This window comes from Melopsittacus undulatus, chromosome 4 (assembly GCF_012275295.1).
Source record: "Melopsittacus undulatus isolate bMelUnd1 chromosome 4, bMelUnd1.mat.Z, whole genome shotgun sequence".
Taxonomy (NCBI): domain Eukaryota; kingdom Metazoa; phylum Chordata; class Aves; order Psittaciformes; family Psittaculidae; genus Melopsittacus; species Melopsittacus undulatus.
The window spans coordinates 72,816,906-72,829,169 of record NC_047530.1 but is presented as its reverse complement, the minus strand read 5'-3'; the positions used below and the strand labels follow the sequence as shown (position 1 = coordinate 72,829,169).

The following is a 12,264-nucleotide window of genomic DNA, read 5'->3' as shown; positions in this document are numbered from 1 at the left end:
AGCGTGCTTCCCCATCAGCCAGATGGATCCCTGCTCCAGGACCTCGGTGGTGCTGCACCAAGAGCTCAGCTGGAACTGCATCTGTATGGATATTTAACAATATTGGTACACAAACTTAAGGTTGATACTAGGAGGAAGACTTAATTTAGAAAGATTGGAATCTTCCAGTGATGGTCTTGATTAATCCATCATTAAGATCTGGGAAATTTCTCCTGAAGATACTGATCACAATTACATACTTCTATAGTATTCATGTATTCCCAGGAGATAAAACTGAGTGTATGCTGGGGTGATTCCTGGGCTTGATCCCATAAAATTGTTTTTCCTCAACACAGTATTCCTTCTCTTACATACAGCAGACATTCACAAGTGGAGAAACTTGCATGAAACTCATGAAATCCAAGGCACCACTTCAGTGTTTGGAGAAGAAAGTAGTTCTGCTCCACTGGAGTGATCAGCAGTTGTTAGGACTTTTGCTGACTCTTTGTCACTTCAATGGTTTTCTGTTTCCAGGTCTTTTCTTACACTGCTGACAAAGAGATCCGCACAGACGACTTGTGCCTGGACGTGTCGAGGCTGAATGGCCCTGTCATCATGCTGAAGTGCCACCACATGAGGGGGAACCAGCTCTGGGAGTATGATGCTGAGGTACCCATGGCTTAAACTGTTGCACCCACACTCACCAGGGTAGAGCTGGGAATTTCTTCTTAGAAGGGCATGGCTGTATCCTGAGGAGCCTGAGAATGACATTGTGCACCAATGCAGTGGGGACTCCTGCCATATCACAGGCTTGAGGGTGCAAAGTAATTCAGCTGACCACTGAGTTTTAAATGGTGTTTCCTCAAAATGTCATTTTTTGAGGGGTGAAAAAGTCAGTTATTGTTTAGAAAAGCTTATTTCTAGTAGTTAGCATTGACTTGCCTTCTTGTAAACTTAAAGTATTCTGCATTTTTTATGTAAGTGATGTAGAAAACAAGATTTATTTCTTTTTTAGTTAAAGTTTTTCTGGTTTCTTTCTTTTGGCTTTTCAGGGTTATTTACTCTGCATTTAAGTTGTGTTTAATGATTCTCTGTGCTTATTATCTGTCACTTCTTTAGGTTAGCACTACCATGGGATGGGAGGTGGCTTCTGAGTGTTGAGAGGGAGTGCAGTTTCAAGAAATTCGGTGGCTTATGTGAGGTGGCTTGCAAAATGAATACAAAATACGTGTAAATATGTTAGTATGTTATGGCTGAATAATTATTCTTTTTAAATGGGATAGGAAAGAGCAGATGAAAGCTAAGACATTTAATTTAAGCTTTTGCTTTTTGAGATGAAGGTGCAGTTCTGCATGGTGGAATTCAGACAAAAGTATTAGTGTTCTCTTCAAGGTAGCATCTTTCTAATATGTTATGGTAAGAAAAACCTGCAAATACTGCATAATATTGAACGGCCAAGTAGAAAAACAACAATACCACTGAGATGCAATTTATTTGTTACCTTTTGTTACCTTCTTGAGTTTAAACAAATTTTCTCTTTCATAAGGGAGACTATTTTTCTTCTTGACAAAATGCATGCATATTTTGATGATTTTGGGATGTTTTTGAAGATGTTCATGCCTGTAATCAACACCTGAGATTTAAGATTAGTGGCTGCCCCATGGTCTGTGCTTATGTGGCTCTGCTACTCTCTGCTTAGAAATCCCAGATTAGCATTGGTGTATTTCCATGGCTGCAATGAGAGAAAAATACTGTAAAGCTGAAAAAATACTGGTGTACTAAAAGGCATGAAGTCTAGAAAGTATTTCCAGTGTGTTCGTAGAAACAGCTGGTTTCACCTTTCTGCATGAAAGCTGATTTTCATTCAACCATGTATGTTCTTCAATTTTAGCGTTGGAAACATGCTGTTTTTTTTCTCTTAAGCTTAGCGTAAGAGATCCACAATGGAAAATTTCTAAGGAGCTGTGTAAAACCAGAATCAACCATTAGATGGAGCTCATAAAAAAGAAATACACAATTTTTTATATAAGGGACTTCCAAGACTACGGCTTTGCTATTTGTTCCATGAACATTTCTGTTTAGTGACAGGAATATTTTTGTTAGCAGTGTTAGTCTGTGACCATTCAGACTTCAGCTTGCAAACTTTCCTTTGATAACAGTATTGGTGTTTATGATCTGGGACCTTCAAAACAAGAAGGACATGGACCTGTTGGATCAAGTCCAGGGAAGGACCATGAAGGGGCTCCGAGGCTGGAAGGGTGACAGGCTGATAGATTACATCTAACAGAATGGAATGTTAGAGTTCCCAAATGGTTGCTCTCACCTTGAAGAAAGCAAACATTTAAGTTGGTATTTGCAGGGATTAGTGTCATGTCATGTAACTAGATGGACAGTCAGAGCGATAAATTATTCTTGCATGTTTCTCCAAAACACACCCCTTAAAAATTAGTTTTATGGACTTTCTGCTTAGTGGCATAGGACTCGGCAGTACACAGCCTGAGTGACAGGTACACCTGTAAAATCCTATAAAATTGAGAGGGTTGGTGTAAGAAACAAAGCTGTTCAGTGAACTTTTTGTGAATAACCTGTTGCACACTTGCTTGTTTGTTTCATTTGCAATATGGAGAATATTTTACATGAAGCTTAAAAAGCAAGTTGATTTTTTTTTTTTTGCAAAGCCCTGAATTATGGATTCAAATAAAGCATTCCATTTTAATATCTGCATAAAATGGAACTCCATGCCGAAACGGAGTAATTTGCAATCAGAAAGTGGGGGTTTTTGCTGTTCAAACAGATTTTCCATAGTTCTGTTTTTCAGTTTGACAGAAGCATAACACACACTGGTTACAGCTCTGGGGCTGACAGGTCTGACCTGCAGGTTGTACAGGGTTGCCTAAACCTTCTATCCCATTAACTTTTCCTGCAAGGCAGTTTTCAGTGAGTGGCATCTTTTTCTTAACCCAATGGGATGAATTATTTTTGATACCTGGTCTAGTGGAAAGAACTAGGTGAGCTTTAACATCCCTTCCAACCCAAACCATTCCTTGATTTTATGATACTCATATCTATATAGTCTAAAAAGAAGCCTTTATACTATATTAATAGTATAGTCTGGATTTAAGGGAATACTAAATAAAGAAACCTGCTGTCACCAGGAGAAACAACAGCACTGAATTTCAGCCTGCATATCCCCCTAGCAAGCTGTTGCCAGGAAGGGTAGCCAAGTCTGTGCGGCAGTCTCCATTTCTAATGCAAAATGGCTTTTAACACTTGAGGTAGAAGTAGTTTACAGCATTTCTAAACATCTCTTTTACTGAATGTTTCAGCATCTTGTCAGGATTTTTTTTTTCTTTTTTTTTAATTCCTTTGCCTTCCATTACTGAATTTTGATGCTTTCCTTTCCTGCTTCTTGGAAAACAGTAAAATTCCTGGCCCTTTCTCAAGCTGCCCATTACCTTGTAAGGGCAGCTCTATAAATCAGCTGTGTCAAGGGGATGTGCCAAGTTAGACATTTCTCAGCCAGCTTTCAAAGGCTTCCTGTCAGTGTGTGTTTTATAGCATATTTATAATGCATTAAAGCTGTTTGCTTTGGAATGGGGGTGGGAAACAAGGTAGCAGATCAGCAGAAAAAGATCTGGTAGTGAGGATGGGCTGGAGCCAGAGCTTCTCCCTCAGCGTCTGATCTTGCTTGTCTAATGAAACATGTTTTACCAATTTTGCTATGTAGCTGTTTGCTTGGTTTGTCCCTGTACTGGGGCACTGGTCTTGCTGGAGATATTGTGCAGGAGCGGCAGGGAGTTGCCTGATAGAGCCATCAGGCCCAGGTTTGTGCTGATGTCCCTGGTGACTCCTCTTGTGTTTCCCTGTGGCACCCCAGCAAATTTAGTATGTAAAGTGTGCTGAAATTTTATGACATGTAACACACATGAATGAACTTGGTGGAAAAATAATGCTGTAAATATGTCATACCTGGGAGAAAATAGTTTCATTTCCTCGTGCATGGATGATGATGTCAGGATTTGAATCTTGCGCAATTACTGTTACTTGTCACTCGATGCAGTATTTGTCCATGCAGAGACGTTGCACTGATGTTCACAAAGAGCTGAGGTCTTCACAAAAAACAGTTTCTCGAGTCCCTGTTTGATTCCAATTTCCTTTATTTCTTTTTTCCCCTTCCACCAGTATGTTGGTAAATGGGAATATAGCTTTGAGGTAAGTTTGGTAACAACTGCAACCCCTGCACCAAACCCTAGAATAGCGCATCTCTCGCTTGCTTCTTTAACAGTGCTGTGTTAAAGTGATGTGTCCTAGTACCTTTACATAGATGTTGCTGCTACATGTCAAATGTTATTTATTCAGGTAATCAATACACAGTGTCAGGCTGCCAGTGTTTTCTATGGAATATATGTGTCAGAGTGAGAACTCAGACGTATCATGTCAGAAAAGTGATTTGATGAAAGGCACATGCTAATGTTGGCATGCACAAGAGGATGCTGGCATGTAGAGAAGGATTTTAAACTGAACCAGTGTAGGTTTAGATTAGATATTAGGAAGAAGTTCTTCCCTGTGAGGGTGCTGAGGCCCTGGCACAGGTTGCCCATAGAAGCTGTGGCTGCCCCACCCTTTAAATTAAGGCCAGGCTGGATGGGGCTTTGAGCAACCTTGACTAGTGGAAGGTGTCCCTGCCCATGGCAGGAGGTTGGAACTGGATGAGCTTTAAGGTCCCTTCCAACCCAAACCATGCTCTGATTCTGTGAGTAGAGAAAAACAGAGAACATCAATTTATGGTGTAAAGATTGATGGCTGAGAAGCACATGAGCACATGGCCACAATGTCTGGGAACAGCTGCCTTTTTTCTTGTGCATTTTTTGTTCACAAATGATGTAAATACACGTTGCATTATCAATGTCATATCTGCTGGTCTGCATCCTTCAAACAATTGCAGACTGTGACTGTTTATCTTCTTAAAGTTATGGGACCAGCTGGAGTTGGTGTAGTCAAACTAACTTCTGCCAGAAGAGATTATGGCTAGTAGTTTAAATAGTCCTATAAATTACAGTCTTATTACTTACTTCTACTGTGGGAGGTTGTTATAATTCAAATAGTCCTATAAACTGCAGTCTTTTTGCTGTGTAATTGAAAGTTGTTAGTGCTTGAAAAATCAGTAAGGAAAACATTGCAGGGATTTTTATTATTTTTTAAAATTACCTTCTTAGAAAGTCATGTTTAATAAAATGAGAGGAGAGGACCAAATTATTTAATTCTTTCAATACTACAGATTTTCTCAAGTCAGTGCAGCCTTGCTGATGTACACAAGTTAAACTTGCTGTACCATGTACCAGAAAGAAAAGTCTGGTCAGATTAGCAAAATAATGTTTATACTTTTTATACCCATGTGAAAAATCTACTAAATTTAGGCATTTACTGTAATATAAATGTGCAATATAGAGAAATTGTAACATTTTGAAGTAATTTATTTATGTACCTCTGTATTCCCTTAAAAGAATAGTACCAAGAAGTGAACATGAAGCAATAATACACAATGAAACAAAACCAAGCAGTGATGTTTGCACTGGTTACTCAAAGTGACATTATAAGGACATTCATTCTCAGTATTTTTAGTGGCTTCTTTATACGTATGTTACTTTTTCCCTTACCAAGCCAAAATCACAGAGCAGGAGAGGGTGAGGGAACAGCTGCTGGGGCCAGGATGCAGGAGGAGCATCCCCAAGCAGCACCAGCCCTGGGCACCTGCCATGATCTGGCTGTCGCAGCATAGGGTAAGATTTAGGAAAATAAAAGCTGCCCTCTAACTCTGTCTATCTGACTGGTAAAAAAAGAGCTGAAATCATACTTGACAAAAGAAATTCTTATTCCCCTTCATATAAATGTTTAATTGATTATATTTTTAATTTAGTAATGCTTGAGTAGGCTTCAGGATGGTTAGTACAGGTTATTACTGCAGTAGAAACATCATCTCTACCCAAATCTTGCTGTGCAATGGGAAATCATGTTTGCAGCTAGGCAGCAAGTATGGGGAGGAGGGTTCAGAGACATACTCTGTTTAAATTGTAAAGTGAACAGGTCTCAGGTGGACTGGTCCCTCAAAGCAAAGCAGTGAGAACATTTTTTTATGAAACTAAAGCTTAGTTATATATACATTATATATATATAATATGAGCATTTATGTGTGTGTTATGGCTGTGTAAGCTAGCACAATTTCCTTATGGTTTGGCACTGGTGCACTCACAGGTGCAATTACCCATTAGTGATTCCCATCAGAGTGCACTTAGCTTTATCTGATTCACTGCTGTGGATGTCTAATCAAACAGTCTGTTACTTTTTCCTTTGTCATTGTCTTTGCTGGTTTTGTTTACTTTTGCCATTTTTCTGTTATGCAGACCCATACATTTCTTCATATAATCACCCAGTCATGCTTGACAGTAAGCAGGATAGAGGATGGCACCCGTGGTCCCACGGTGGAGGCTTGCGATGGCAGCCCCTTACAAATGTGGATTCTAAGAAACTACACAAGGCTGGAAGTCTTTAGAAAAATTTTTTACAGCCCCACTGACTATTTCCTTTAAGAAACGGTTGGAGGTTGGTATTAAAAAGCAAATATAGCATGTGATGCTTTAAGCTGTTCCCAGAAAATTGCTTCTCCGTTCTCTGCCTATTAAACTCAGCTGAATTTCTTTCTTGTTTTCGCAGATGCTTATGTAGATATATAATAGTATGTATGGTTATTGTTAGTTATCAGTTATTATTAATTTTAACTAATTTAGATTAATTCAACTACCTTGATATATTGATGTCAATGTGCTTGTTACTGTTGGCGACAGCTGAAGGTTTGGTTCCTATTCTAAGACATAAAAATTATGCTAATTGCATAATATTTTTCAGAAGTCTTCATCTTGAAAATTCCCAATTTTAAGTAATTCAGTCTTAGAGATATTAGTCACAGATAATTTTAAATGATCAACAGATAATTTTAAAATATTAGTCACTGAAGGAATCAAAATATTGTGGCAACTACTGTTCTTTCCTAGACACTTGGTAGTTGTCTAGTTCCTAGATAGCTGGGTAATACGGGGATAGTGATGGGGCAGCGCATGTGCAGGGGTACAGGCTGGGTTTCCTCTCATTTGTCATCTCCTCCCCAGTCAGCCAATGTCACCTTCCTGTCTGAGTGCATCCTGCTGAAATCAGGTGGAAGCCTCTTTTGTTAGTGGCAGACCCATAACAACTGTAGCCAGCAGCATCTCAGCAGGTGATGTGGAGTTTCAGCTTCATTGTTTGCCATAATGTGTTCAGAGTCCTCACTCATCAGAGCTATTATTTGCATGCATTTGGTAAGCAGGAAACCACTGAGCATCTGCACAGCTGTACAGGCAGCTCTGTACCCATGCATGTGTTCTCACGTTTGTGTAAAATAAACATTTTAGGCTGGCTTGTATGAGTATCACATTGCCTAGTAATTAATTGTTTTCCAAGCAAATGAGACCTTTTTTGTAATAGCATAAATAATGATAGAACACAGAAAGAAAAAATTTATGAGATGGGCTGAAAATCCCAATGATATGGTAATCTAGCATGAAATTATTCACTGAATAAAAGGGAACAGCTGATGGAGGCAACGGCAGCATTTTTAGACTTGTTTGCATTTCTGGTTATAGTAGAAAATGATAGCAGTTTAATTGCACTTAAAACAATATAAGTGAAGAATCAGTGATGCTTTGAGCAGTGCTATTTAGTAAACAAGCTACTTCTGTTAGCACTACTAATTCTTTCCTCTTGTAATTAGAGGAAAAAATGCCTTATATTCATCACTGAATGCATATCAAATGGCCCCTCGGTGATTTGTTATAGTATCTGTAGGCTTTCTTTGAGAATTGTGTAATAGTTTGTTTTAAGTTGAGGCAAATCTCTAGGGGCAAGCTGTTAAAAGAGTATTTATAATACAAATTTGGAGTGTTAATATGTGACATGGCAATCCGGTATGAACTAAAATTATACAGTACAATAGCACAGGTATAAGTTCGGATAATAAGACCACATCAGCACTGTTAGCATTTCCCAGTGGTTTAATTGAAAAAACAGACAGTAGTCTTTTTTTCATACAAAGATACACAAATTAGTACTGTGTGGTACATCAGAGACACCAGTTGTTAAAGTAACTTACTTCCATAACTTCAGTTACAGTAGCATTATTTATATTATATATAAATAATATATAACACAGTGCTGCTGCAATACTGCTGCTCCTCCAAGACTTTGGGTCGGGCTCTGCTATTGTGCATTTGATTCATCCTTTCTCCCTCCTCCAGGAGGCTGCAGGCTTTTACTCCCCACCTTTGTTCCCTTAGTTATTGCTTTGCATGGTGTTTGACATAAAATTGGTTTCTGCTCCAGTGGAGGGTCTGCAAACACAATTTCAGTCATGAAATTGCCAGTTCCCTTGATTGTTCTGGTTGTGGCTGGGTTATAATCCCTGTGGAGCTGCTGTGCAACAGCTCAGATCTTGTTTGACCACTTTACCTGGAGCATTAAGCTACCTGTGTTAGGCTGCTTGACTCAGGGGACCTGTTGAAGCGAGTCCAGAGGAAGCTAAAATGATGCTCTGAGGGCTGGAGCACCTCTCCTATGTAGACAAGCTGAGAGAACTGGGCTTGTTCAGCTTGAAGAAGAAGGCAGCTCTGGGGAGATCTTAGAACAGTTTTCTGATACCTAAAGGGGCCAACAGGAAAGCTGGAGAGGGGCTTTTTAAAAGGACCTGTATGAATGGGACAAGGGGAATTGCTTTAAACTGACAGAGGGAAGATTTAAATCAGGTATAAGGAAGAAGTTCTTCCCTGTGAGGGTGGTGAGGCACTTACACAGTTTGCCCAGAGAAGCTGTGGCTTGCCCCATCCCAAGGCCTGTTCAAGGCCAGGTTGGACAGGACTTTGAGCAACCTGGTCTAGTGGAAGGTGTCATTGGTCTTTAAGGTCCTTCCAACCCAAACCAGTCTGTTATTCTGTGAACAGAGTCCATATAATCCTATGGGGTAGTGGAGCTGGTGCAGGACCTATCCTGAAACTAAACAAAGGCCAAAATAATGACGTTTTCAGCCAGGTACAGAGGCAAACACAGATGTTTATTGCCAAAATATTAAGTTGATATTGAGCTTGCAAGGCCATGGATGACTGCAAGTGCAGTGCCTGGCTATTGCATTGTGCAGGGCTTGGCTATAGCAAATATATCTGGGAGCCAGGCTCTGCACTCTGGCTGGGGAGGGCAGATGCTGGGCTGGCATGTGGAGATATGGTGAGGTGGTCCCCAGCCCTGAGGCACTGGTTCAGCTCCGAGCTGGCCAGAGACCACAACTGCCCTGTACCAATGTTTTGCCCTGGCTCCTGCATGTGTCACTGTACGGGCTACACAGCTCTGTCACAGATATGCCACTATGGACTTCAAGTGTATCCAGGTGCATGAGCAGGTTTGCATATTACGCAGATTTAATTGAGGTGGGTTTTTTTTCAGGCACTGGAAGACCTTTTAGGTAATAGTAAATTGGTAAATGCAACACTTCTTAGCAGAGGCGCTTAGGGTGTGTGCTTAATTGCTGTGATTTTGTGTGTAAAACCCCCCGGTCAACCCCAGAGGAGTGATACAACTGCTCAGCTGCACATGTGCCTGTCTCATTTTATCTGAGTACACAACTTCTTGTTTAACTGCCCTGGATGTCTTCATGGACATGTTTCCCAATGCTTTTGAATGGAAGATGATTTATTTCTTCAAAATAAGTTCTATTTTCTATCATCGCCTTTTGACTCTCTCATCCCTCAGAAATACAGCGTCATGTGGGAGGGTGTCACAAAGAAGAAAAAAATGTATTGGAAACAGAAGAGTTTTTGCCTGCATGTTGCCGTTGTTCACATAATACTTAGCAAATGTATTGCCATTAGCAATTATTTCTGAACTAGTGCACTGGTCTGAAATGCACAGGTGTTCAGGTTGTTGGAAGCTAAAATCCTTAATCCAGAACACCATTGCTTTGAAATAATACTTCCTTGCACTTATTTTGTGCTTTTCTGTTGTATTTATTTGTTGCTGGGTTCAACAGACGTGCTTGCTCTCTGAGTTGCCTGGCCATGCATGAGCAGGTGAGCTGGGAGCCCCATAGCGTGGTACGGGTTTTGTAGAGCTGTACAAGTGATGTCCAGGGATGAGTACTGGTATCGTGGCTTGCGTAGTGGCTAGAATAGGATTAAAATAGGACAAAAAATGCAGTTACTGGTTTCCAGCAGTAATTATCTTGCTGCAGCTCTCACTCTTCTCTGTTGCAGAAGCTCACCCTGAGGCATGTCAACAGCAACCAGTGTCTGGATGAGCCGTCAGAGGAGGATAAGATGGTTCCCACCATGAGGGAGTGTGGTGACAGCCGTTCCCAGCAATGGCTGCTGCGCAACATGACCTTGGGTGCCTGAAGTTAGCACAGACCCTCTGCCTCGTCCGGGATCTCTTCTCATTCTCTTCCTCCTCCTTCTCCTCCTCCCATCCTCCTTGCTGAGGCCAGTGGTGCTGAAGCCCTCTCCAAATCCCAGCTGACAGAGCAAAGTCACAGGGCAGGGTTCCTTGATGCGGCAGGTCTCCACATGCCCCTTCAAAACCTGTGACTGTTCAAAAGAAGCTCATCTGAGCCTGTAAATGTCGAAATGTGTGCTGTTACCAACACAAATCTGCTCCAAAATTGTTCCAGAGAAACCTCTATGAACCCTATGTCAAAGAGGTTGGGATGGAGGGTATTTTCTGTGTGTCACACACCACTACAGAGAAGTGACCCAGCATAAAATGCCTTGTAACACTAAACCATCCTGACAGGTATCTCCCAGGCTGGATGTATTGGTTCTGGTCTTTCTTGGGAACACATGGCAGGCATTTGCTGTTCTCTCGTGTTGAAAGGGACTTGGTGAAGAACCACACTGAGCAGCAACGTTGCCAGGCTCTCAGCTTTGTGGTTTGTTCAGGGAAAAAAATGGGATCTGGTGTTTGGAAAAGCAACAAAACTGAGCAAAGACTGCACTCAGAAATTGAAATTAAATCAGATGAGGCAGCAACAAAAGACACAATGTTAAGAAGCACTGATGCATGTGGGTAACTCAGACCAGCACAGGTGGAACTGTCCTACAGTGGGAAGAGAAGTGGCTTGGGCTGACACCTGGGAGCTGCAAGAGGGTTGCAGATGGAAGTTCCAAAACCTGGCCCTCTGAGACTGCTGGAGACTGAGAGTTGGTCTGAACTTGGTCCCTAGCTGCTACCCTTGAGCATTAGTATATACTCACATCCTGTCTAAGGCACAGACAAGAACCTCATCCGTGCATCCCCTACGCACAAAGGATAAAACTGGATTGATTCCCAGTTCTTGCTCCAGATGTTCTTGCTTTGATAGCAATGACAGATGCTTATTTATATTTTTAATAATTTTGTGGCTTAATAATTTCATTAGCGTGGTTATTAAAAATGTGCTGATGGCACACAGTTATGTCGGAAGCATCACAGGACCTGGTGCTGTGCCAGGCCATGTGGGTGTATGAAAGGGACCCATATGTACGGGTGACATTTCCTATATGTACTGTTGATGTTTCCTTTGCTGCCCCCAGCAGAAGGCATTCCCCAAAATGCATCTGCTGCATGATGGGCTAGGCTGGGTTTTTGGCAATACTCTGTAATTTCTTATTGTCTAGAGGGTTCAAGACACCTAAATCACAGGGCAGCAGCTGTGAGGTAACTTCAGCACAGGTAAGTGGTGAAATGGCGTCCCATTATTTCACTCAAAACTCCTCAAAAGCTCTGTTTATGCACTAGGTCATTCAAAATGACAGTATTTTCTGTATAATGCTCTGGTTGCTATGGATTAATAGTGTCATATATGTACCTACTATAAATTTATAGATCATCCATATTTTCTCAATACACTTTGTTAAATTGAAAAAGTGATTGTTGTGCATGCGTGAGAGCCAGGGTCTCATGGGTTAACTGAGACTGGAAGCTCATCCAGCATTCCTGCTCGAAGTAGGGTCAAATAGTTCCAGTTCTCATCTTCAGGTCACTAGAGAAGTACATGATGTGGCTTAAAAGCTAGCAAAACAGGAGATGGCCATAATTCTCCTTCATAGGAAGAGCATGAAAACATCACAAATTCAATTTTTGTCTCCATGCAGACAAAAATAAGTTGTATCTTTATCTCCTTTCTAAGGGCTTTGCCATGTGCACAACCACTTGTGCTGGTAGGTCATGTATCTG

General features: G+C 41.0%; 1 protein-coding gene across 4 annotated transcripts in view; it reads left to right on the top strand.

Annotated features, from left to right (window-relative positions):
* The window catches only part of GALNT13 (polypeptide N-acetylgalactosaminyltransferase 13), a 126,140-nt gene extending 114,820 nt beyond the window's left edge, over positions 1 to 11,320 (top strand). For 2 of the 4 annotated variants that reach the window (XM_031053290.2, XM_005153735.3), the window contains 2 exons: positions 514 to 648; positions 10,308 to 11,320. In XM_031053290.2, the coding sequence (XP_030909150.1) occupies positions 514 to 648; positions 10,308 to 10,448 (276 nt within the window). In that variant the 3' untranslated portion in view covers positions 10,449 to 11,320. Of the gene's footprint in view, positions 1 to 513; positions 649 to 6,380; positions 6,567 to 10,307 lie in introns of those variants that run through there. The other 2 variants (XM_031053289.2, XM_034062111.1) reach the window with 2 other exon arrangements.
* The last annotated feature ends 944 nt before the right edge of the window (positions 11,321 to 12,264 follow it).